The 27,098-nt window shown below is 39.1% G+C and overlaps 1 protein-coding gene across 7 annotated transcripts in view; it reads left to right on the forward strand.

The window, feature by feature from the left end:
* The first annotated feature begins 2,581 nt into the window (after window positions 1–2,581).
* The window catches only part of DEK (DEK proto-oncogene), a 35,790-nt gene continuing 11,273 nt past the window's right edge, over window positions 2,582–27,098 (forward strand). For 2 of the 7 annotated variants that reach the window (XM_036255852.1, XM_036255851.1), the window contains exons 1-6: window positions 2,896–3,256; window positions 6,140–6,241; window positions 6,478–6,587; window positions 9,031–9,125; window positions 10,731–10,851; window positions 17,420–17,608. In XM_036255852.1, coding sequence (XP_036111745.1) covers window positions 3,103–3,256; window positions 6,140–6,241; window positions 6,478–6,587; window positions 9,031–9,125; window positions 10,731–10,851; window positions 17,420–17,608 — 771 coding nt within the window. In that variant the 5' untranslated portion in view covers window positions 2,896–3,102. Of the gene's footprint in view, window positions 2,735–2,895; window positions 3,257–4,216; window positions 4,239–4,479; window positions 5,934–6,139; window positions 6,242–6,477; window positions 6,588–9,030; window positions 9,126–10,730; window positions 10,852–17,419; window positions 17,609–27,098 lie in introns of those variants that run through there. The other 5 variants (XM_036255850.1, XM_036255856.1, XM_036255855.1 and 2 more) reach the window with 5 other exon arrangements.

A 27,098-nucleotide genomic window follows, 5' to 3' on the forward strand; every position in this document is an offset into this window, starting at 1 on the left:
TGATCCCTAATAAATACCCGGCACCTCAAATTCTGCTTCAGCATCTGCTTACAGAGAACCCAACTGACACACCTACCATATGTAAGTCACTCAGCTCCAGCTACTGCCCCTCCATCTTTCATCAATTTCCCCCTCTCTACTGATTCATTCCCATCATCCCATAAACATACAGTAATATCTCCCTTAACACTAAATGCCCTTTGAGCTAACTGCTCCATTTCTCTGCCCCCCTGAACAGCAAAATTCCTGAAAAGAGTGTCTGAATTCATTCCTCGCCACTTGTCTCTCTATATCTCCACCCTTGGCACCTTCATAATCCCTACCCCACAGAAATAGCTGTTGTCAGTGTCACTGACAACTCATCATTGTTACATCAGATGGTCAATTCTCAGTTCTCATCTCCTGTGACCTTTCAGCAGCTTCTGCGCCAGTTAATCACCCTCTCCCTCTTAGACACTTGTTCATATTTGGCTTCTGAGACACCACTTTCATTGGATTCTCCTCCCACTTCACTGGCTACAGTTTCTCCTTCTCATCTCCTTTGCTGCTTCCTCCTCCTCTCCTGAACCTCTAAACACTGAAGAGCTCCAAGGTACAATCTCAATCGACGCTTTCATCATCTCTACCGATATTCACTCTGTTAGCAATCTCATCCGGTCTCAGGGTTTTAGATACCATCAACAGGTTGACAACTGCTAAATTTATATCTTGAGCTAGAGCTTCTTCCTCTGAATGCCAGACTCTTATATCCAGCTGCCTATTCTGAATCTCCTTTAGATGCTAACAGGAATCTCAAACCTTACATATTTGAAACAAAACAGCTGAACCTCTTCTTCATCACCCATTCCACACCCCTCACCCCAAAACCCTACATGGTCTCCCCAACTCTAAGGTCTTCCTCGTCTCAGCAAATAGCTACTTGATTCTTCTGGTTATTGAACCAAAAATCCAAAGTCATTAACTTCTCTGTCTCTTATAGCCCCCCATCAATACTTGGTAGAATTCTTTAAAATATATAATCTTTCTTCACTGCTCTCCTATACTTAAGATTTCTTTTCAAATGTCATTAACAAGATGTTCCTTAGTCCTGCTTTCTAGCTTCCTAGTGCTGAGCAGAGAGTAGGTGTTCAATATAAGTTCTGAATTAATACATGAATGAATGAAAAACAATAGGAAGGGAACAGTGATGGTACTAAGTAAGGAGAAGCACTTGAGCATAGAGCTAAATTATGTGAAGGTGCAAATCATTTGAAGATTATGAGGCAAAAGCAGTTAAGCAGAAAAAAGTAAGTGGAAAGTAAGTAAGGGTAGGAATGAGCTTGGCTTTATGGAGAAACACGTAAGAAGGCTTGTGTGGCTGAAATAGCCAACTGTGTTGGAGAGATGAGATCAAGACTGTCAGCCTGAATTACGTAGTACCTTATAAACCAGTGTATTTTGAATTTTATTCCAAGTGTGATGGGAAGCCTTTGGCGAGTTTTGAGCAAGAAAGTACCCAATCTAATTTAAACAACACCTTGGCTGATGTAACTCGTGGGTGATGGGGATGACAACGTGGAAGCCGCCTGACTAGTGAGTGACAAGCTGTGTGGAAATCCACGCAAAAGAAGAGAGAGGACAGGATTTGAATGGCCTCACTGGAGTGGGAAATGGTAGAAAATGTGAGGGTAGAAATGACAAGATTTGCATATGTTTTCTGTAGGGGCACAAAAGGAAAAGAGGATTTAAAAAAAAAAAAGTCTCATTTTGCCCTGCCACTGGGAATCCATTCGGACAAATTTATTTTTGTATTTGGATGTATCATATTTCCGCTAAATCCATGGCGTAAAAGGATCCCTTGGGCAGCCAGCGGTTCAGTAGTTGGGAAACATGACGGGAATCACGTACCGAAAGGGAGAGCATTCGAGGGGGGAGAAAAACTGCGTTCAGTTTTTGAAATGTTGACTTTTGAAGATCTGCGGAGCTGGCCTAGAAGTCTGGGAGGTCTGGACGGGCAACCTAATTTCGTTATAGTAAACACCCAGGCACACGCACAATGGCCCCCTACGCTTAGTCTGGAAACCTGTCTGGGGACGCGCACTTCCAGCGCGACGGGGTCCTTTTCCTGGCGGGGCACCCCGCGGGCGACGGGCGGAATCGGGAGTCCTCACCCGCAGCAACTCTGGGACCTAAATGGGATCGCTCACCCCGTAAGCCCCCTCCGTGCCTGAAATACTGAAGACGGCGACTCCGTGGTCTGTCAACTTCTCTACCGCCAGCGGCCGCCCCGTCCCCGGCCCGGGACCGCGCCTCCTGGGCTCCCGGAACAGCCGTGGAGACAATACCCACGCAGGCCCCCTAGCGTCCTTCGGGCCAGCGCCGCCCGGACGCGGCCCACGGGCCGGACGCACCCCAAGGCGGGCCAAAGGCGCGCGGCCCCCGCCCCGGGGCGAGGCGACCCCTCGCAGCGCAGCCCCGCCCCGCCCCGCCGGGTTTCCCGCGGAGGCGCCCGGCCGGCCCCGCCTCCCCACCCGCGCGCGCCAACTCCCGGCTCGCGGCCCTGATTGGCCGCCGCATTCCCGCTTTCTTGCCCGAACCGCCATTTTGAAAATCTTGTTGATTCTGGGGAGCGGAGAGCGCGGCGCGAGCGTCACGCCAGACAGCGTCCCGCGCGCCCTTTCTCCTGCGCCCGCCGCCGCCTCCCGAAGCCTCCTTGTGCCCACGCGCGCCAGCCCCGCGGCGGCCGGGACCCGCGGTGAGGGCTGCGTGGGGCAGGGAGGCCGAGAGGGCGCCGTGGGGCCCGGCCGCTCCGCCGCGGCCATTTGGACGGCGGCCTGGGGCGGGGGGAGGGGACTCGGTGCGGCCGGGGTGGGAGGGGCGGCTCGGCCCCGCGCGTTCCCGCCTCGCGGAGTCCCGGAGCCCGGGCGGAGCGGGAGGGAAGCCGCCCCGGGGGAGGGAGCTCCGCCGTTCCCGCTACCGGAGGAGGCAACTTTGAGGTCGGGTTTCCCGCGGCCCCCTGCTCCCGGGGCTGTGCAGGTCGGAATTGTTGGGGGCCGCCCGGTGTTCCCGCGGGGGGCGAGGAGACCGAGACGCCTGGCGTCCTCCCGCCCGCAGGTCGACAGCATGTCCTCCTCGGGGCCTGCCGCGGAGGGAGAGGGAGCCCCGGACCAGCCCGCGGCCGAGAAGGAGCCCGAGATTCCCGGCCCGAGAGAGGAAAGTGAGGAGGAGGAGGACGACGACGAGGAGGACGACGACGAGGATGAGGAGGAGGAAAAAGGTGGGAAGCCCGGGCCCCGCGTGATGGGTTTTACACAAAACAGTTTTCTTGCCCACTTTGCGCTTGGACACTACATTGGAGAGGTTTTCAGCAAGAATGCGAAATTCATCTGTGTTTGTGTTGAGCGGTGGCAGACGATTAACTGTGCATTCCAGTTTTTAAAAAACAGACTTGTTAGCGTCGTTACTATGTAATTTGGAGGGCAGTTGACCTCCCACCTTTATTTTACTTTCATAACATTTCGTCATGTGACAGGAAGTTTGTAAGTTTCAGATCTGTTTTTCTTAGCCTTTGACGTTAATAAGGTAATGTTTTATTTTAATCTTTTGATAATGCAGGTGCCCATCTTTTGCCTTTTGAGGTGAGAGTAAGGTCTTGCGTGAAACGGCACACTGAGTTATTCATGTTAGTCCTGGAAATATTTTAATTTATTTGCTGAACTTCAGTAGAGGTCCTTTCCAGAGGGCTCGGGGAGTTACTTTCACGGGAAGCCGCGGTGAAAGCTCTCGCTGCTTGAGAAAGTGCTGTAGTGAGACGTGGACGCAGTGAGCTGTGAAGGGAAGGGAGGGAGGAGCTCGGCGGGGTTTGGTGTTGAGGGAGAGCATGGTTAGCCTCTGGACTGGAGGCGTGACTGACTGAGGGTGCTGCATCTGCGGCCATCCGAACACTACACAGGGCAGTGCCTCCAAGTGTGCCAGCTCCTAGGAAGTTTCCAGGTCCTAGAGATCATTGTTAGAGAGCTCAACATCCCTGGACGGTGTCAGCCCAATGTAGGTTTACTTAATGGACGGCTACAGCTCAGCCAAACTTGGCAAGACATTTGAAGTTTTCTGCCCCAAAGCAGGTTTAATGCTTAATTCCTTTTAAACCAAAATTAGGCCGTCGTCAGCATTTCTAAAAATCTGGCATGAGTTCCCACCAAATGGTCTGCCTTTTGTTAGTTTGAAGTGGTAGGTGCTGTAAAAAGGGAGCAAGTCTACATGTAAGTACAAAAATGCTTAGAAAATAGTGTTATTTTTAAAATTATAGTACAATAACAAAATTGCCTGTAATAGCTAATAGTCCAAGACTTTCTCAGCACTTTTTCCTCAAATAAAAAAAAATTTTTTTAAGTCTTTTTAAGAGATGACTTGGGTTTGGATGCCACAGGAATAATGGATTTCAACATGAAAATTAAAAAAAAAAAAAAAAAATTCCCAAGCAGCTTATAGTTCTAATTTATTATTTTCCCCTTATTTTAGGTGTTAACTGGAACAACTAAAATTCTGAACGCTTTTATCTTACTTAGCTCTGAAAATTTAAGTCTACTTACTACTGAGGCATAAAAGAAGCAAGGCAGTGAAAGTCTGTGCCCAATAAGGGATAGAATTGACTTAACTTGGGAATGTTTTTCTTGGCAGGGGTTGGGGGGATGCCTAGTAAAAGATGACTCCTAGATTTCTGTCTTTGGCAGCTGGGTGGATAGTATTACCATTCTCTGAAAAATAGAATTCATGAAGGTGAGTGAGCCCAGAGATGATTATGACTTTTGTTTTGGATGCATTCAGTTAGGTACCTGTAGGACATGAAGTGGAGCTGTCCAGTTGGCAGCCCTGTTAGTTGAAGCTGGGGGTAGGGGGACTCTCGACTGGAGATAAACCGGGAAAACTATTAGCTTATAGATGGTAATCTAACTCAAATGGTTTAAATCACTCATGGTAAGGAAGCAGTGATAACAGTTGTTGTTTTTTGAGTGCTTTATCTTCTGTACACCATTGCCAGAATTTACCCGCTGGAATCCATTTCTCCTAATTCTTTCTGTGCTTATCCTTACATTTCCAATTCTTACCTGTCCTCCAATGATTTGACCCTTTTTCCCTAATCCAAAGATAATGACTCTTGCCTCAACTCTCAGGACTCTATTTGTGTCTTTGTTAAAGGCATTCTGTCATCATCTACATTGGAGTATGATATTTGTGTTTCATTACACCCCCCACCCCCAATAAACATGATCTTCTAAAAGATAGTTTATGTCTTAATCATCTCCTCAACCCTCCCTTAGTAGCTAATGCAGCTTTCCACAAAACAAGCATTCAGTTAAATGATTTGAAGGATCTCCAACAATACAGTGTGGTGTCCTCTTTATCTGACTTTATCTCAGTCAGTAGATAAGTGGTTTTAGAAAAACAGGCTTAGTGTTTTAAGTTTTAAAGTATATGTTCTATATTGTCCAGCTTCTTTTAAAAAGTCTGAACTAAACAGAATTTAACATTTTTGGAATGATTTATGATCATAATTATGAACATCATTTATTAAACTACAAAGTAATGCCTTCCCGGTTGATTGCAGTAAATGTAAATTTATAGAATTTTACCCTATTTTTAGTAATTCCCGGCTGCTTTGCCTTACTTAAGGTCTTTCTCTTTTGTCAGCTTACTAAATTGTTGCTTTTCTCTGTATATCTTTTGACGTTCTTATAATCTTGTTCTAAACTAACTGTTTTCTGAGATACATAAACTAAATTTCAATTCATAGAAATATGTCTAATCAAAGAAATAGGCTAAGTCAGGGTGTTGATGATTTTTCACAGTGATTGGACTTTCATAGGAATGATTGTAGTTGGATTGAAATTTGTTTGCTTTCTGTTTTTTTGTTTGTTTGTTTGTTTTTTAAATTGGATCCCCTGTAAGATTGCCAGGTAAGTATAATGTTACTCTAAAAAAAAATTTGGTGTTGCTATTAACCAATCAACTATTTTCATCTCTGTTATGTTATTCTCAAAATCCTGCTAAGGAGAACAGTATGGTATTAGGTTTCTTTGATTATTTTCTACATGTTTATCCAATAAAGTTAATATACTCTTTAAGCTTTTTGTTATTTAAGAAGTATTAAATTAATTTCTAGAAAAGAGTCTCATCGTGGAAGGCAAGAGGGAAAAGAAAAAAGTAGAGAGGTTGACAATGCAAGTCTCTTCTTTACAAAGAGAGCCATTTACAATTGCACAAGGTAAGTTTATTCTGTGTTCTTTCATTTTTATGGTGAAAATGCCTAAATATACAAAATGATGATTAGCAGTGCTTAGTTTTAAGTGTTTACTAAGTAGTAATATATTATTGGTATTATTTTATTTAGTTTGCATTATTAAAGCAAGTTATGTAAATTATGCTGTAAAAGTAATTTTAAAATTTGTAAGTGTATTAATACAATGATATTTAACTTTAATTATTGTATTTTTTTTCTAGGAAAGGGGCAGAAACTGTGTGAAATTGAAAGGATACATTTCTTTCTGAGTAAGAAGAAAACAGATGAACTAAGAAATCTACATAAACTACTTTACAACAGACCAGGCACAGTAAGACCATTTTTATACCTTTAACCTAGTAGTATATATATGTAGTCAAATACTTAATAATAGAAGCATAATTTTAGCCCTAGAGAGGACTTTAGCAATTAGTTCAATTTTCTTACCATACAAGTGAATACACTGAGACACATAGTTTTTAAATGACTTATAACAGGATACATAGCTGGATATTGGCAATTAGGATTGCTATATCCAGTGCTCTTTCTATGGAAATCATTTTTATGCCTTAGTAAAATGTCAAACTGTGATCTTAGTGGTTTTTAATTATATAAGAAATTATTTTTTGGATTTTTTTTTTTTTTTAGTCATTCAGAATAAATGAAGTATTATATATCATTTTGAGCAAATATCTGATAAATTAGGTGGTAATTCTTTTCCAGTAGATTGGTTCAAATAAATCAGTTTAACTTACTGAATTATTTTACAGTAGTCTTCTCTTACCTGCATGCAGTACATTCCAAGACCCCCAGTGAATGCCTGAAACATGGATAGTACTGAACTTAAACATACTGTTTTTTCCTATATATAGATACTTATGATAAAGTTTAATTTTTAAACTAAGCACAGTAAGAAATGAACCATAAGCAATAATGAAATAGAACAATGATAACAATATACTATAATAAAAGTTATGTGAATGTGGTCTCTCAGAATATCTTATTGTACTGTATAGTACTCATTTTTTCAGTTAAGGAAGCACTTAACAGTTTCTCTTTGGTATATCTGAATTACCAGCATCACTCCTCTTGCACTTTGGGGCCATTATTAAATGAAATAAGGGTTACTTGAACACAAGCACTGAGATACCACCACTGTCCCTCTGAGCCAGCTACTAAGTGATTAACGGGCAGGAAGCATACACAGTAGTCCCCCCTTATCCACGGTTTTGCTTTTCATACTTTTAGTTACCTGTAGTCAGCTGTGATCCAAAATAGTAAGTGGAAAATTCCATATATAAATTCATAAGCGTTAAATTGCATGCCACTCTGAGTAGCATGATGAAATCCTAACACTGTCCTGCCTGAGACGTGAATCTGTCCAGTGTATCCATGCTGTATACCTTACCTACTCTTTAGTCACTTAGTAGGGGATCTTGGCTGGCTATCAGATTGACTCTCAGCATCACAGTGCTTTTGTTCAAGTAACCCTTATTTTACTTAATGATCCCAAAGCCATTTACATAATTTTTACTACAGTATATTGTTATAATTCTTTATCATTACTGGTTATTATTGTTAATCTCTTATTTTGCCTAATTTATATGTATGATAGGTACATATATGTAGGAAAAAACATAGTAGGGTTCAATACTAACTTGTTTTAGGCATCCAGTCATGATCTTGGATATGCTGGACAAAAGGATGTATTACATCCCTGTGGTATGCCTTGAGATTTCATCAAGCTACTTAGAATAGTGTGTAAAACTTATGAACTAGAATTACTTATTTCTGGAATTACAATCTTTTCAGACTGCAGTATCCATGGATGGGGTCTTCTGTACTATACATACAACTTAATTGAGGAAATTACTTTGGGATTGTGCATGGGCAAAAGTAAAGTTGGACATTTTGTTAGGTTAGAATTTCTGAAGCGTGGTATAATTTATTTTCATCTGTGTCATCTCATGATCCACACAGCCATCTAATTTACACAAGTCCCATTATTGTTAAATGGTATCAACTTTTGGAGGTGCTGTGTTCTTTACTTTTCAAAGAATGAAATCCCTGACTTTTTTTTTGGAAAATAAGAAATATTACTTGTATTTCTGAGGGAAAGGATGTCTTTTTAAGTAGTAACTTTCCATATTCCCTGGCACTGTCAGATAACATTTAGTTTTGATTTTATGATTAACAGTAAAAATTTCCAGATGAAAGTTTATTCAAATTGTCACTTTCAAAACAATTAAGTTTGTAAGCCTTTTATAATGGACCTGTAGATTATTTTGCTAAGTGAAATAAGCCAGTCAGAGAAAGACAGATATCCCATCATCTCACTTACATGTGGAATCTAATGAACAACATAAACTGACCAACAGAATCATTCCAGAGGCATGGATGCATGGAATATACTGACAGATCTCAGTGGGAAGGATGGGAGGGATTAACCAAAGAACTTATATGCATATATACATAGCCCATGGACACAGACAATAGTGTGGTGAAGGCCTGGGGTAGGGTAGGGGCCAGGTGGAGGGGGACAAAGTGGGGGAAATCAGGGACATCTATAATACTGTCAATAAAAATAAATTAAAAAATATATATATAATGTTAATATTTTAGTAATAAATACAGTTTTTAAGTGTGAATAAGAAATGTTATATAAGCCAATATTGTAACTTAGAGACAGATGTGAAAAGGAAGATGTTGGCTTTGAATTTTTTGTGTACATTATTGGGTAAAAGTAGCATTAATAATAAGAGAAACATTTTCAGGTGTCCTCATTAAAGAAGAATGTGGGTCAGTTCAGTGGTTTTCCATTTGAAAAAGGAAGTACCCAATATAAAAAGAAGGAAGAAATGTTGAAAAAGTAAGTTATTTTTATATATATCATGTTTTGATCAGTGTGCATTAAATTCTATTTTTAAACATTTAGTGTGATCACCCATACATTATTAGTAGACAGCTAATTCTTTGCTTTAAGCCAAGGCCTGATTTGTCTTTATAACTATTACTTGTGATCTTCATTATTTTCCAATAAATAGTGGCTATCAAGATTATTAAGAACACAAAGGCATTTTTATTTTTAAAATTTCATTTAAAAATAACGATACACCTAAGTATACTGTTCACAGTCCAAATTTCACACAGTCTAAAGGGAATATAGTGAAAACTTTCTCTCATTCCTGTCCTATTAGCCACTGTGTTCCTCCACTTATAAGTACCATTTAAGCTACTATTTTGAATAAATCAATTTGTTAGAAACTTTGTCCTTCACCATAATACAAGCAAGATGATATATTAGAGCTTTTATTTATTAAAATCCCTGTAGTTTAAGACCTGTGAATAATTCCCTTCCTTGGTGCTGCCTATGGAAGTGACAGCCATCTCCTACTTGGCACTATCACTGCCCTCAGACCCCGCCCCCCCCAAGAAACCCAAGATTGTCAAAAAGAAGTTCATCTGGCACCAGTCAGACTGATGTGTCAAATTTAAGTGTAACTGGTGGAAACCCACAGGAATTAATGGTAGAAGATTCAAGGGCCAGATCTTGATGCCCAACATTGGTTATGGGAGCAATAAGAAAACAAAGCACAATGCTACTCAGTGGCTTTTGGAAGTTTCTGGTCTACAACATCAAGGAGCTTGAAGTGCTGCTGATGTGCAGCAGATCTCACTTTGTTGAGATTGCTCACAGCATATCCTCAAAGAACCACAAAGCCATTGTGGAAAGAGCAGCCCAGCTGGCCATCAGAGAGACCAGTTCCAATGCCGGGCTCCATAGCAAAAATGAATAGACAGATTGTGTACACGTTGTATTTGTGTTACTAAAACCATAAAATTCTGCCACCTGGCATTAAAAAAACAACTCTAAATAATAAAGATGATTATTCCTTCATTGAAACATTATAGTAGGAATGCTGTGTGGAAAATGTAATATTTAATGACAGCAGCCAGAAAAATGAATGATCAAGTCCATAAATTTTATAGTGAAAACTTTCTACAGTATTTTCTGGTGAATTAATTTGGGTATTCTTTTACTACCTTTAAAATTTAATTGGTAAATGGTGTTTTCAGTTTTTTAATACTCTAATCTGGTTGTATTTGTACACTAATAAAAGATTATTAGGAGCACTTCTAAGATTTAGAGAAACATTAGGGTACTTTTTAAATGTTTGTAGCCTAACCAGTATGGTTAGCTGTTGCATTTATTTTTCTTTATTGATTTTAGAGGGAGAGAGAGAGAGAGAAATATCGATAAGAGAGAACATCAATTGGCTGCCTCCAAACCCCCCCGGGATTGGGCCCACAACCTGGGCATATACTCTGACTGGGAATTGAACCAGCAACCTCTTGGTGCATGGGTCAAAGCTCAAACACTGAGCCACACTGGCTGGGCAGCTATTATATTTATATTGTGGAGACTGTTTATAAACTTTCATACATAATCACCTTGGTTTATTTTCTTTTTCAGATTCAGAAATGCCATGTTAAAAAGCATCTGTGAGGTTCTTGATTTGGAGAGATCAGGTGTAAATAGTGAACTGGTGAAGAGGATCTTGAATTTCTTAATGCATCCAAAGCCTTCTGGAAAAGTAAGGACCAATTTGTATTATTTTAGTAACAAATCAATTATTTATAGCTTCTCCTTACTTTGTCTTTTTCTTTAATCCTCACTCGAGGAATGTTTTTATAGATTTTTAGAGAGAGAGTATGGGAGAGACAGAGACATTGATGTGAGAGAGAAACATCAATCAGTTGCCTCCTGTACATGCCCAACCAGGGGTCTAACCCACAACCTAGGTACGTTCCCTGACCAGGAATCGAACCTGCCACCTTTTGGTGTATGGGATGCCACTACAACCAACTAAGCCACCCTACCAGGGCACTTTGTCTTTTTTATGGTACAATTTAGTTAGCATTGCTGTCAATATTCAGTAATATTGTTTATATTCAAAGAATATGCCCTTCTTTGATCTATCTGCAACAGTGTCAAGATAGAAATAACATAGAAGGCATATGGATATGTTCCCTTATCAGATATAAAAGCTGTAAGATCAAGCAAAGTAATTATTAATTAATATATCAGATGGGACAGAAATACAAACTAAGTATCTAGAGTTATATATCTAGAATGCACTGGAAGAACAGAAACTGGTTGAGTTGAGAATGAGGTGTTGGGCCAGTGTGCAACCTGAAATCAGGTCACGAAAAACAACATAGGGTGTATTAGAACTGGGTGCTTTCTAGATACTTGAATAAAGTTATGTAAAAGTGACATAAAGGTAACTTTTTTTTTAATCCTCACCCGAGGGCATTTTTTCATTTTTTTGTTCAGATAGAGTGGGAGGGAGAGAGAGAAACATCGACATGAAAGTGACACATCAAGTGGTTGCCACACGCACAACCCAACCAGGGCCGGGGACAAACTGCAACCAAGGTGCATGCCCTTAGCAGGAACCAAACCCAGGTCTCTCTGAACTGCAGGCCAACGCTCTAACCGCTGAGCCAAACTGACCAGGGCGACATAAAGGTAACTCTTAATAAGTTTCTTGGATTTGGTTTTGAGAATCCTCTGCAAAGCCCAGGAGCTGGACAGAGATTTAAAATGGCCTTATAGTATACTCTTTCTAAAATCTAGATTAGATTTTTCCTAATTGTTTAATAGTAGCAAATAGCATCTTTGACTTAAAGTGTCTACCAAAGTGTTACTTATATGACCTTGATTTTTCAGTTTGTTTTAAGTCTGTCAGCAAGTATTTTTATATTCCTCATTTTGAGAGGAAGGAAAATTGTGAAATCATCCTAGACTTCCTAGGGGTTCAGGGGAACACCATCAGCAAGGGGGAAAGATTAGAAACTAGAAAATAACTCTGAACTTTGTTTTTGTCTGCTCTTAGTCCTGTTTACCATTATCTGGACAAGGACATAAATGATATTTGTATTATATAGCTACAAACCCAAGGGGGTATAGTGATTTTTTTTTTTTAGTGTTTCAGATTGGCTTATTTAAAGATGAGAGATTATATTTCTGTTTTTTAAATACTTCTATGGCTATACCTCTACTTTAGAATTTCATGTGACAAGTTGAACATTTTCCCCAGAAGCAATTACTAAGTTGCCTAAGTTATGAAGTATATTATTTACTCATCTTTTCCTCAGTGATTTTCAAATGTGTTGGTTTTAGGACTCTACTACCCTGTTAAAAATTAAAGAGGACCCCCAAGAACTTTTATTTACATGGGTCATTTTGATATTTTCCGTATTCTAAATTATTATTTTAGATAGAGTGGAAGGGGGGAGAAAGGTGGAGAGAAAGAGAGAAACAAGGATGTGTGAGAGACACATTGATTGGTTGCCTCCTGCACACTCCTGGTCGGGGTCAGGGATCAAACTTGCAGTCCAGGTATATATATGCCTTTGATCAGGAATTGAACCTGTGACCCTTCGGTCCACTGGCTGATCCTCTAACCACTGAGCAAACTGGCCAGGGCTGTATTCTAAATTAAAACTGAAAAATTCTAGCCCTGGCCGGTTTGGCTCAGTGGTTAGAGCGACAGACCAAAGAGTCACGGGTTTGATTCCGGTAAAGGGCATGTACCTCAGTTGCAGTTCTGTCGCTGGCCCAGGTTGGGGTTGTATAGGAGGCAAGCAATTGATGTTTCTCTCTCAGCATCAACATCTCTCTTTCTCTTTCTCTAACCCTTTCCCTCCTTGAGCCGCCTCTGTCTGAAAATAATTGGAAAAATATCCTCGGGTGAGGATTTAAGCAAAATAAATAAAATAAAACCGAAGAGTTCTAAAATAACAGTAAGCTCACTACATGTTAACAAAAGTAATATTTTGTATGAAAAATAACTACTTTAAAAAACAGCATATTTGCAAATTTGTCTTCTCAAATCTGTTCACGTCTGACTTAAAGACAGCCATACTCTCATTTGCTTCTGCATTTCAATTTATTGCAGTGTATTTTGCTTGAAGTATGTGAAGAAAACTGAGCCTCACAAAGGTGTATAGTCAGAAAAAGGAGGAATATTTTAAAATCTTTTTTAAAAATTGTGGATATTCTCCTTTGATACAACATCAAAACTTCACAGTGGTAGTTTCTTAAAGGTTAGTTGTAATATGGTATCTGATATCATGTTAATGAACTTGGACCTTTTACCTATGCATGATTTTGTAATAAGCATTCATTGTTTGGGAAATATTGGTTCCCTGAATTATATATATCTTCCAAATGTTGGCATGTTTCATTAAACACTGTCAATAAGTCATATTATTTATTTAGTACAGCCGTCATCTCATTGGAAATATTTTTAGGTATTGGGAAGCTGTCAAGTTCACGGTAGTAGACGTTTTCCAAAATTCTAATTTCACTTGAAGTTTGAAATTTATTATTGGCCATAAATAGTTGATTACTTTCCTTGAACTGGCAGTTTTGTGTTCATTTTTGAGATCATGTCTATCAAATGTCTAAGTACAAAAAGGCATAGTTTTGTTTTAGATATATTTTTACTGATTTTTTTTTTAGAGAGAAAGGAAGGGAGAGATAGAAACATTGATGTAAGAGAGCTACATTGATTGGCTACATGCCCCCCTACTGGGGATTGAGCCCAAATCTGGGCATGTGCCCTAACCAGGAATTCAACCAGGACCTCTCAGTCCATGGGAGGATGCTCAATCTACAGAGCCACACTGGCTGGGCCAGGAAGGCATAGTTTTTCAGTTTTGTTTTTTTTTAAATCCTCACCCAAGGACATCATTCCATTTCTTGTTCAGACAGAGTGGGAGGGAGAGGGAGAAGCATCGACGTGAATGGGACACATCGAGTGGTCGCCACCCACACGACCCAATCAGGGCCGGGGACAAACTGCAAACGAGGTACGTGCCCTTAGTGGGAATCAAACCCGGGTCTCTCTGGACTGCAGGCTGACGCTCCAACCGCTGAGCCAAACCGGCCAGGGCTCAATTATTCTTTTCAAAATGGTGTTCCATGAAAAAAGTAACTAGCTGAAGTCACAATTCAATAGTGCAAGTGTATTTCCTTGAGAAAACCAGTGAACTTCAATTTGTAGCTGAAGTACTCTGTTGTACCTCCCATTTTGTTATACAGATATTCTAAAGATGTACTAAAAGTTTGATTAACACTTAATATTTACTGCTTCATCAAAGACATTTTTAAGGGAAACACCTTTTCCCCCCTGCTGGTATGTGGTTGTGAGGAATATAATGACTACTAGCACAGTTTGCTGCTTCTGCTTGATTAGTAAGTAGAAAGGTACCAGCAGTTCTACACATCTTTACTTTTGCGTAATCAATATAAATGTCAACACAGTGAAAGAGCTAATAAGTGTCTTGGTGTAATAAAAATAGTTTTGACCTCTAGGCTTCTGAAAAATTCTCAGGAAACCTGTGCCGCCGCCCCCCCCCCCCCCCCCCCCCCCCCCGGTCTACTAACCACACTTTGAGAAGTTGTTTTGTTTTTATCCTCACCCGAGGACATTTTTGCATTTATCTTCAGATAGAGCAGGAGAGAGAAAGGGAGGAAGAGAGAGAGAGAAACAACAACCTGAGAGAGACACTTCAAATGGTTGCCACCCACACAACCCCAACTGGGGCCGGGGACAAACGGCAAATGAGGTACGTGCCTCCAGCGGGAACCAAACCCGGGACTCTGGTCCGCAGGCCAACGCTCTAGCTGCTGAGCCAAAGTGGGCAGGGCAGAAGCACTGTTTTTATCTTTTTTAAGGAATCTAAGTCTTACATCCATTTTTCATATTTGATTCTGATTACTACTTAATCTAGTGGTATCTTAAGGTATTTTCTGTGCTACTATACACTTTCATCATTTATGGAAAACACTATAAACTCAGAACTAATTTTGTTTCTTCTATAATGATCTTAATATTATTGACTTAACATTGTTTTACTCTTCTTTTGTACTCCTACCTTGATTATTTATTAATCAGATTTTGTTTATAAAAAGGGATGATGCTGTTGACACTGGATTCTGAGTAATTGATTCAACTAATTTTAAAACCAATATAGGAAAGTTCTCACATTTATTATTACTATTTTTTTAAATTAAAAGCTTATTTATTTTTGGAAGTTGCATTTTCTTGATTGGTTATTTGAATGATTTAACAGTTTTTATTTTCCTGTATAGGTTTATTCAGTAACCATTCCAGTCCTCATATTACTAATTCCCTGTGCAGATTAATAATCTCACTATCGGCATCTAGTTCCAGAGCTGGGAAAGTGAGGATTGTCATATTTTTCTAACATATTTGAGCCCTGGATTTCATACAGTGAGTAGTGAGAGTTTAGACAGTTATATTTTCTCCAAACAGTGATATCAAAGACTTGATCTAAATGGATTTGTTTCCTGGTCATGGTAATAGTTCACATAACAAGGATATCTGTTCATTCAAGCAAGATTCTTGTAGAGAACCCCTCTGACAAATATCTTTGGTCCACTAAGTGAAAATTTCTGGAGTGACGTAGATTGGCTGTTTCCCAGTCTGCTTTATGAAGGGTAGGTTGTTTGGGCAAGTTAGGGTCTATTCTGTACATTGTAGATTGCCTGAGAACACCATGTTACAGAAGCAGCTACGTTTTCTTAATTTTTGTATAGGTTACAATGACCTCTAAGACTAGAAGTTCCTGGGAGAGAAGGGATCTGTGGTTTCACTAGTTTCATAAACTAGTGCCTAAAGTTATCATTAACATTTATACAGTTGAGTATCTTAAGGTTATATTATGGAATTTTTCTTAATGTTTCTGTTTACTTCAGAAAATAACAGGCAAAAATAAAAACAAAAGATACCCATACTTTTGGAAATAAGTAATTTTGACTCATCAGTATATATTTTTTCAGATCCTTTATGCAGGGTTATTTTATGGTTTTCAGTTTTAGAAGTTAGCAAATTCTACCCTAAAAAAGTATTTAAGCCCTGGCCAGTTTGGCTCAGCGGTTAGAGCGTCGGCCTGCGGTCCGGAGAGACCCGGGTTCGGTTCCTGCTAAGGGCACGTACTTCGGTTGCAGTTTGTCCCCGGCCCTGGTTGGTCGTGCGGGTGGCAGCCACTCGATGTGTCCCTTCACGTCGATGTTTCTCTCTCTCTCTCCCTTCCTCTCTCTCCCTCCCACTCTATCTGTACAAAAAAAAAATGGAAAAATGTCCTCGGGTGAGGGAAAAAAAAAAAAAAAGTATTTAAAAATTAAATTTGTTGGTTAATACAACCATTTTCCTCACATGATCTCCTTTTAAATATGTGTTTTAATTGAATATCAAAGTAAGTACACTTACTCTGTGGTTCTTAGTTTCATAATTAATATACTTAGTACTTACTGCCTATTTATAATCATCAATGAGAATATAATCCTGGCATTATTGAAAGTAGAGCCCAGAGGTAAATGACTATAAATTATTTAGTTCATAAATTGAAAGATGTGTAAATGAGGTTTTATTTACTTCATGGATGATTCTTCCAGGGCCTTTGATTGGAGGGTCCCCTAAAACAAGAACCTTCTCTGCCAGTGGCGAATGTTTATAGGAATGAAATAAATTATACGTCTAATTCAAAGTATTATCTTGATAAAGTGTAAACTGTCAGAGCTTAACACAGTGTGTACTTGAGCTTCTATTCCTATGTCAGAACATAGGATGTGTATTTAAACATTTGTGAAGTCTCTTGTTTAGGTGTTTAGAATACAAACGAAAGGATATTGGTAGTTCAAACAAAAAAATTAATTTGGCCCTGGCTGGTTTGGCTCAGCAGTTAGAGCGTCGGCCCACAGACCAGAGAGTCCTGGGTTCAGTTCCCGCTGGGGGGGCACGTACCTTGGTTGCAGTTTGTCCCTGGCCCCTGTTGGGGTTGTGTGGGTGGCAACCGCTCAATGTGTCTCTCTCATATTGATGTTTCTCTCTCTTTCTCCCCCCCCCCTCCCGCTCTATCTGAAAATAAGTGGAAAAATGTCCTCCAATGAGGATTAAAAAAAAAATTAATTTGACTAAGTTAGAGATGAATTATTCTCTAAAGCTGCTAAGCTTGGAAATATATTTTGAGACAGGAGCAAGAAGAATTGAGTTCAGAAATAGGTCTCAAATAGTTGATTGACCTGGAAATATAACACCTCATTGGTGTTTATTTTATTTTATGCAGCCATTGCCAAAATCTAAAAAAACTTCTAGCAAAGGCAACAAAAAGGAACGGAACAGTTCCGGAATGGCGAGGAAAGCAAAGCAAACCAAATGTCCTGAAATTCTGTCAGATGAGTCTAGCAGTGATGAAGATGAAAAGAAAAACAAGGAAGAGTCTTCAGAGGATGAAGATAAAGAAAGTGAAGAGGAGGTAAAATTTTGTGGGGTTTTTTTTGTTTTTTTTTTTAATTTCCTGGGGAGAGTTAAATATTCCTGCTATATAAATATATGATGTTCTCTGATACAGCCAGAGAACAGATTCTAGGTACTATCAATTTCTTATTGGTTGTTTTTAATTCTGAAGACATTTAGTTAAGTGTATAAACCCTTTCTTTCACTTCAGAAGCTATTAGTTTTACCCTGGCCAGTTTGGTTCAGTGGTTAGAGCGTTGGCCTGTGGTCCAGAGAGACCCAGGTTTGGTTCCTGCTAAGGGCATGTACCTCGGTTGCACTTTGTCCTGGCCCTGGTTGGGTTGTGCAGGTGGCAGCCACTCTGTGTCCCTTTCACGTCAATGTTTCTCTTTCTCTCTTCCTCCCACTCTGAATAAAAATGGAAAAATGTCCTCGGGTGAGGATTTATTTATTTATTTATTTATTTCCTTTATTGATTTTGGAGAGAGAGGAAGTGAGAGGGAGAGAAAGTTAGAAATATCTATGAGAGAGAACATCGATTGGTCGCCTCCTGCATGCCCCCCGCTGGGGACTGGGCCCATAACCTGGGCATGTTTCCTGACCAGGAATCGAACCGGCGACCTCTTGGTGCATAGGTCGATACTCAACCACTGAGCCACACTGGCCAGACCTCAGGTGAGGATTTTAAAAAAAAAGAAGCAGCAGCTATTAGTTTTATTGTCCTGCCAGAGTGTAAAAGTTGGAAAAGAGTGAGATTGGGCCCTGGCCATTTTGGCTTAGTGGTTAGAGCATCAGCCTTCGGACCGACGGGTTGTAGATTTGATTCCTGGTCAAAGGCACATACCTGAGTTGCAGGTTCGCTCCCTGGCCCCAGTCTGGGCTGTGGGGAGGCATCCAATCAATGTGTGTCTCTCATTGATGTTTCTCTCTTTCTCTCCCCCTCCCTCCCTTCCACTCTATCTAAAAAATAATCCACAGAAAAAGATCCTCGGGTAAGGATTAACAACAAGAAAGAAGAGTGAGGTTGATGTGGACTGGATTTGAGCTGGACCTTGACTAGAGTTGGTCATGTGGGAAGGGAAGGGATGGGGAGGGATGCATGTCCTGAACGGGAACATATAAAGGAGCAGATTTTTTGAGAATTTTTTTCATAGTATATTAATAAATTATGATGTTTTTGAACCATTTTATTCTGTTTTATGCAGAAAAACAAGGGGTTTAAGGACCAGCACTTTTTTCTCAATTTGTTGGGGATTATGTAATGAGAATAAAGCATTTGAAGTTTGATTGGTGGACCAGTTATCACTTAGGGAATATCTGCCATTTTTCCTTTACTTGCAATTTTTTTTTTTTTTATCCTCACCTGAGGACATTTTTCCATTTTTATTCAGATAGAGTGGGAGGGAGAGAGAGAGAGAGAAACATCGACATGAAAGGGACACATCGAGTGGTTGCCACCTGCACAACCTAACCAGGGCCAGGGACAAACTACAACCGAGGTATGTGCCCTTAGCGGGAACCAAACACAGGTCTTTCTGGACTGCAGGCCGACGCTCTAACCGCTGAGTCAAATCAGCCAGGGCTACTTGCAAGTTTTTGTAAAATGTTGAATATTTTTAGTTTTCAAAGTGAAAGTTCAGGATGGGAAGAGCTGGTGAATCATTTAAAGGGTTAATTTTACCCTTTCCTTTTTATGTATTATCAGTCCATTAGATGGGGAATGGATACAAGGAAATGATTTTCTATTACTTTAATAGTGTTTTTGTAGATTCTATTATTTTGTTTCAGTGCCTCCCTCACTGGTCAGAACTTGTTCTATAAGTTGAGTAATATACCTGGTCTTATTTAGGACTTGATTAATGTGGCTTGACATTTTAGGCCAAAATGGTTCTTCATGTGGAGGGCTCTTGTACATTGTAGAATGTTTGCCCACTAGAGCCAATGGCACATCTCCCCAACGTGCAGTTGTGAAAACCAAAAATGTCTCTAGACATTTCTAAATGTCTCCTAGGGGGTAAAATCACCTCCAATTGATAACTTCTAGGTTAGAGGGAGTAAAGATGTTATGAACTCTGATTTTCTGTGTGTGTATTTTGTATATATTTGCCTTTAGGTATTTAAAATCCATGCTTGTTTTAATGTAAACATTGTATAAAGACCTCAGTAAAGTTTGAAATGCTTCATAATTGAAAGAATATTAGAAAGCTAGCAGATGTTTCATAAATAATTTTGGTGTAAAGGAAGATGAGTAATCTGAGCCACTAAGGTTTTTATGGAATAGATTTTAAGATCTGGGAGGAAAACATGTTTGTTTATATGTGAATATGTAATAGTGGCAATTTTGCAGTAATAGTATTCCTCATTCAACAAATTTTTCATTATATACTATGTATTTGCTATGCTTCCCCTAAAATCTTTTTTTTTTTTTTTTTGTATCTGCCCCTAGCGGGAGCCAAACCCAGAACTCTCTGGTCCGCAGGCCGACGCTCCAACCACTGAGCCAAACCGGCCAGGGCTCCCCTAAAATTTTTTTAAAGGCAGAGTTAAAGCATGAAAACTTGTCATTGACTATAAGCATCCGATTTTTTTGAAGAGGCAGTATGGTTATGAGCATGGGCTTTTGGAAACTATCTGGGTTCAAATCCCAGCTGTACCACTGTAAGACTTTGGGCAAGTTATTTAAAGTCTATAAACATCAGATTCTGTTTTGTAAAAGGGGAATGATAATAGTAGCGGCCTCAAAGGGTTGTATTAAATGACTTTATATTAAGCACTTAGAGCAGTGCTTGGCACAAAGACTAAGTATTAGCTGCTGCTATTATTGTTAGTATTAAGCTGACCTTTTATCATGTGGTATTTCTAAATCCAATCTTCCTTTCATTACTAAAGTGCAGAAAGACTGGATTTAGAAAGGTTATTCATTTTCTTATTTGCTTTCCAGATTATTGTTTCATTGTTTTAAGTAGAATTAGTTGAAGTCTGAATATAGACGACTCCTGATTTATAACCATATAGGTTACAGGATAATGATCACAGGTGAAACTGTTCACTATAAATCAAAACCTTTCTTTCTACAGTGCCATAAACGAGAGGGTGGTTGTTTTTTTTGCTAGAAACCCGGGTCAAAGGAGGAAAAAGGCAAATTGGAAAATGCTTTCACTGACATTAAGTACATAAAGTTATCCAATATAAAAGCTGTATCATTATGCTCTATTTTCTGCTTTGGCTGATACAAGCAGACTTCATAAAATACAATGCTAGTAGAATCTGGATTGAGAAATGATTGGGATAAATCTCCCTCCAATAATCATAGGTATTCTTTATTGCTCTAAAGACTTTCAAATTTAGGGCTCCCCTCAAAAACTTGACTGCTGATTTCATTTTTATGAAAAGCTCTGATTGCCTTTGGAAGGTACATGCTAACAGGAGGAACAATATTTCTGTGATAGCTGTTCTTCTTTATTCCATTTTTTGAGGACTTGGTTAAGTGACAACCTTGTTAGGGACTTCATAAATGGAAGTATTTTTGGTCCTTAAGAGGCCATTAGGAGGAAGAGTTGCAGGTTGATTGGAAAAAATGGTAGATTGCCTATAGATGGAATTTTTTGCAGACTTTTTTTCATAGAAAATTACTAAGTTAATATGTGTTCTCTTTATTTCCTGGAGTGATTTTTTTCTTTCATAAATAAAGACTTCTCCCTGTTAAGATCAGTTTTATGTTCTACTTTTAGATTCTTGGAGTAATTAACAAGGTTAATTTTACCTTTTCTTGTCTTGTTTGTTCGTTTTTTAATATTTTTCTTGATTTGTTTTTTTTTTTTACTCACCTAGGACATTTTTCCATTTTTTTATTCTGATAGAGCAGGAGGGAGAGAAAGAGAGAAACATCGTTGTGAAAGGGACACATTGAGTGGCCACCACCCGCACGGCCCAGCCAGGGCCGGGGACAAACTGCAGCTGAAGTACATGCCCTTAACAGGAACTGAACCCGGGTCTCTGTGAACCACAGGCCAACGCTCTAACCGCTGAGCCAAAAATCAAGGGCTTTCTTGATTTTTTTATAGAGAGGAAGGGAGAGGGGGAGAGAAATAACAATGTTAGAGGCAAACATTGATTGGTCGCCTCCCATATGCACCCTGACCAGGATTGAATCTGCAACCTGGGTATGTGCCTTGACTGGGAATTGAACCCACAACCTTTCAGTGTATGGAATGACACTCCAACCAACTGAGCTATACCAGCCAGGGCTTTTCTTGTTTTTTGAAAGTCTTTTGTAAGAAAATATGTGACATTAGCATATCAGCCAGTAATTGCGAAGGCATTTTGTTTGAAGTTTTCTACACCTTACCTCTGTTTCTATGATATGCAGTTGAGTGGTTCACAGTTTTTTAAATTCTCTTTTTCCTTGGAATTAACTCAAATAAGGTGTTATTCCTGAGAATTACTTTGGTAGTAACTGTTTTATAAATGAGCTGTTTTTAACTTTTTTATCATCTCAGCTCTTGAACATTTGCAGAAGGAGAACAATTTGGAACCAGGAAGAAACTGGTAGATGATGTTTCTTTAAAATGAGAGAATGGAAAAATGACAGATTTAGTTTTTTTCTGTAAACTTACTTTGAAAATGAACTGGTTCCCATATTGGGTTAGTATCTTTGGGGGAATTCTGCTAAAATGAACCGGTGAGATTATATCACATTCGGGCAGGCATATTAGACTTTAGACACAGAGAAATTACTGGAGAGTACAGGGAAAAAAGGGAGAAGCAGTACTTTCCAGGTTGGAGGAACTGAGTCCAATACATTTTTTAGACCTTTAAAAGGTCTGAACTTAACTTTTTTCATTTTGTATATTGCATATGTAATTTTTGTTTCCTAGAGTTTTTATAACATTCTTATCTCTAGAAAAAGTATAAAACTAGACTTTTACTTTGTAAGTATTGAGAATGTGTCTGAATACGAATGAGGAATGTCTTCAGCTGTAAATATTTTTTTTTAAAAAGTGTCAGTAATGATGTCCAAAACAGAAGTTTCCTTTTTTTGGCAGTAAGTCCACAGACAAGCACTTCTCCTCCAGTATAGCATCTCAAGAAAAAAGATATCAAGATTTTGGGTGCCATATTTCTTCCTGAGCCATCGTCTTTATATGTGGCATTTAACCTTATGATTACAAGATGTTTGTTTTACCTTTAGGCATTGTTTCCCTGTTCCAGATGGGAAAGAACAAAGAGCTTTCTTCTAGTGATTTTTGGCTCCCCCCCCTCCCTTTCCCCTCCCCTGAGGGGATGTCTTTTACCAAAGTTCTGCTTGTATATCGAATTGGCCAGAACTTTGATATGTGGCCACAGCTAGCTGAAAGGAAAGCTGTGAGATCCAGGTGTTACCTTTCCTGCCTCTGTAGGAGGAAGGCAAATAAAGGGAGATGTTGAGTGAGCCATTCTATAATGTCTGCCAAATAAGAGAAACTTTGCATTATACTTTCTGGTAAACATATATTTGGACCATTTGAAAAATGATTCGGTAGTGGTAGGAGGGAGAATGTGAAAGTTTTGTTAGTCCTTAATTATGTTCTAAAAAACAAGATGTGCCCTGCTGGAGTGGCTCAGTTGGTTGGAATGTTTTCCCATACACTGAAAGGTGGCTGGTTTGGTTCCTGGTCAGAGCACATAACCTAGGTTGTGGATTTGATCCCCGGTAGGCGTACATACAGAAGGCTGCCGATCGATGTTTCTCTCACTTTGATGTTTCTGTCTCTCCCTTCTTCTAAGTATGTCCTTGAGTGAGGATTAAACACACACACACACACACACACACACACACACACACACACGAATTCCTGTCTCATAATTTTATCTGAGAGATTACAAAACTTTATAAAATATTGAACCTTTTTTGGAAGGCAAAGCTGAATAATCACCATAATAAAATCTATTTAGACTTAAACTTGTTTTTGTGATCATTTATGAAATATATACGAGACTTGCACATTCTTTACTCTTGGCACTCTTGAGTTTTCTCAGCCAAGTTGTTATAAGAATAGTGTATTTTAAGCTAATTTTTATTTTGTTCATCTGTTCACCCAGTACAACCTTTCTGCTGTGAGGACAGGATTCTGGCTCTGTGACAGGCGTCTTTTTTGGAGACCCTCCTTCAAAGAGCCCTGCTGCCTATAAAAGATAGGTAAGCCTTCTCTCCCAAGGTCTTTTTTTTTTTTTTGCCTTCCTTAAAAAAGTGCTTGTGTCATTCCTCTGATTTTATATCTTCACGATTATCAGAGACATGGAAAATCCCCTTCATATTTTTAAACTATATTATTAATATTTTAAACATTTAGATTATAGTCCATTGTAATAGCTATAATTAATGGCAGCTATCACCTGTTTTCCTTTAGCACAACAAAAATACCTACAATACTGGATGGTCCTGATTGAACCACTCACAGCATATTGAAAAATAGCAAGCCAGAATCTTGAAAATAAATCCACAATAGTTTAGAAACTAGCCTTTTCTTCTTTTTGTTTTGTACTTGTTACCTAATTTTTTCCTATATACAAGTTTTGGGACTATGCTAAATGCTGTTGGTGTTACAGAAGATACTTTCAAGTTAAAAGACAGTTTTAGTGATGTACTCAATATAGAATCTCTAAAAGAATCTTTCTGTTGATGAGGGAAAGCTTTGGGGGAAAATGGAAAAAGAACCAGTTGAAGTTGATCTTGGGAATAGAAAGGGAAGTTGGAAAATGTGAACAAAGATGGGGAGCAGGAAAGCACAAGGGTACCTTTGAGAAACATTTTCTTGTGGTTAAGTGGTTGTGTCCAGAAATAAAGCAATGAGTGAGGCTAGAGTAATAATGTACATTGAAGCCAGACTAGGAGAATCCATGAGGTTGGGCATTGTGTGAATAATAAAACCTTTGGGGATAGATTCATCATTTTTATTCATTCAAAGCAATTGTCTCATTCTACCTGAGCACTTTGCTACATGGGGGAAAAAGAGGGACATGGCCTCTGCTTTCCAGGATCTGACAGTCTACCCGTGAAATACCACTTGTTCAATAAACATTTATTTTGGTATGTGACAAGGAGAAGAAAACGTTGAGTCATGTACTTTCAGGTTTTGCATCTCATTTAGCCTTGACTCTATGAGAGGAGTATAACCTCATTTTTGTACTTTGAGGATACAGTAAATACATAATTTTAAAAAATGAATTCTCACCCTGGCCGGTTTGGCTCATCAGTTGTGCCAACCTGTGGACCGGAGAGTCCTGGGTTCGGTTCCCGCTAAGGGCACGTACCTTGGTTGCAGTTTGTCCCCGGAACGGTTGGCATTGTGTGGGTGGCAGCCAGTTTGTCTCTCACATCGATGTTTTTCTGTCTCTCTTCCCCCCTCTCTCCCTCCCACTCTATCTGAAGATACATGCAAAAATGTCCTCAGGTGAGGATTTTAAAAAAAATGCGTTCTCTGTATTGCTCTTTCCAGAGCTTCTAATTCATATGCTTTGTCTTCAGAATGCTCTTTGTAGAACTTGTGATTTAAATCCAAATTTGAGTTTATGCAATAGCTTTAAGGAAAGTTAATGTGAGTATACATCTACTTTTGCTTATAAAAATTTAAAACTAAAAGCTATTGGCATAAACTTTATAACTTAATAAGATATCCTATTAATTGTTTTATCCAGTCCCTGCCTTTTGCCTATATATCTACAATAATTCATGAGCTAGACCAGTAGTTGTCTTGTACACCAGATTCAGCTTGTGGCCTATTTTTGTACAGCCTGCAAACAGAATGGTTTTTCCACTTTTAAAATATTTGTAAAAAACATAAGAGCGTGCAATAATGACCATATATAACCAGGAAAGCCTAAAATATTTGCTGTCTGGTAATTTATAGAAAAGGCTTGGAAACAGATTTAGATCATAAGTTTATCTCTCATCTTATGTGGTTTATATCTAGGAGAGTCAGCTATGGGGCTTTTAAAAATATATAGGTACGAAGGCCCCACCCATAATGATTTGATCTAATGGTCTTTCTTTTTTTCCTTTCTTAAATATACACTGTAGATAAGTTGTGCCAAGAAAGCAGTGATATTAAAAATCAAGTTTGGCTAATTGCTTTTAATAGAAAAACATGTTTATTTCAGCAAGCAGAGTGATCTAATGAAACAGAACCTCAAGGTTGGAATGTATTTTTAAAGGTTATCTAGTCCCCACAGATCTTTTTCCATCTCAATTTTCAAAATAATTACATAGCAACTGCTAAGTGCCATTTTTAAGCTCTGCTCTGGAGATCAAGAAACAACAGGATCGCTACCCTTACACAGTTCAATTTAGTTGGTAGGAGGGGGAAGGTCGAAGATTAGGAGAAAAAACTACAACAGAATATAACTTAGCTAAAAAAAAAGAGCTGTGGGTAAGGTAATGTGGAAGCTCAGAAGATAGAGTATTTACTTCTTTTTAAGGACATGTGAGGGGAGCAAAGATCCAAATAGGGAAACTTCACAGGTGATAACAATTTTATCTGAACTTCAAAGGGATAAGCTGGTAGGGTTGGCATAGCAAAAGAAAGTTATTTGGAGGACATTATACAAAATTGGATTATACCCGTTTTAGCTTTAAAAACAATTTTTTTAAAAAAAGGGTATAGGAGCCCATACAGAGTTTGGGATAAACTCAGACAGTCCTAGTACAGAGTTTGGTTGTCCTTTGTTGCCATTCTGTATTCTCTGCCAACAATTTTTATTCTTGGTCATCATTAGTAAAGTTTGTACATAATGGGAAAAGAGTTTAACAATATGATAAATAGCTATGGTATCACTAGCTTATTCTATAATTTAGTAATTTCAACTCTGGCTTCAAGAAATATATAGGTAGGTTAGTCATTTCTATAAGCAACTCATTATAGTAGGAGGTACACTGGACTTAATCAGAGGTCTTGGTTTTTACTAGGTCTAAGGCATTGGCTCACTTATAATGAGAAACAATTTGTTTTGTCTTTGGATTTTTTAAGCGTATAAGATAGTTGTTCTGAATGCAGTGCTATAGAAATGCATTTTTTTCCCTTTTAATCATATTTTAACCACATCCTGGGTTCAGAGTCAACTTAGATCCTACAGATGATACAGAAGTGAACATGACAAGAAATTTTTAAGTGGCTGCTTTATGCCAAACATTCTTGTGGTTGCTGGAGATGGATAGGACTAGATAGTCGGGTGTCTGTTTTCAAGGAGATTGTCAGATCAGCCCTTAAGAAATTTGTAATGTAGCCTGGCTGATATGGTTCAGTGGTTGAGCATTGACCCATACATCAAGACGTCACCGGTTTGAGTCCCGGTCAGGACACATGCCCAGATTGTGGGCCTGATCTCCAGTGGGGGGAATGCAGGAGGCGGCCAGTCGATATTCTCTCTCATCGATGTTTCTCTCTCTCCCTCTCCCTTCTGCTCTCTCTAAAATCAATAAAGAAAAAAATTTTTTTTCAGTAATTTGTAATTTAGGAAAACTATGTAAATAA

Source organism: Molossus molossus, unplaced genomic scaffold (assembly GCF_014108415.1).
Source record: "Molossus molossus isolate mMolMol1 unplaced genomic scaffold, mMolMol1.p scaffold_m16_p_12, whole genome shotgun sequence".
NCBI classification, from domain to species: Eukaryota; Metazoa; Chordata; class Mammalia; order Chiroptera; family Molossidae; genus Molossus; species Molossus molossus.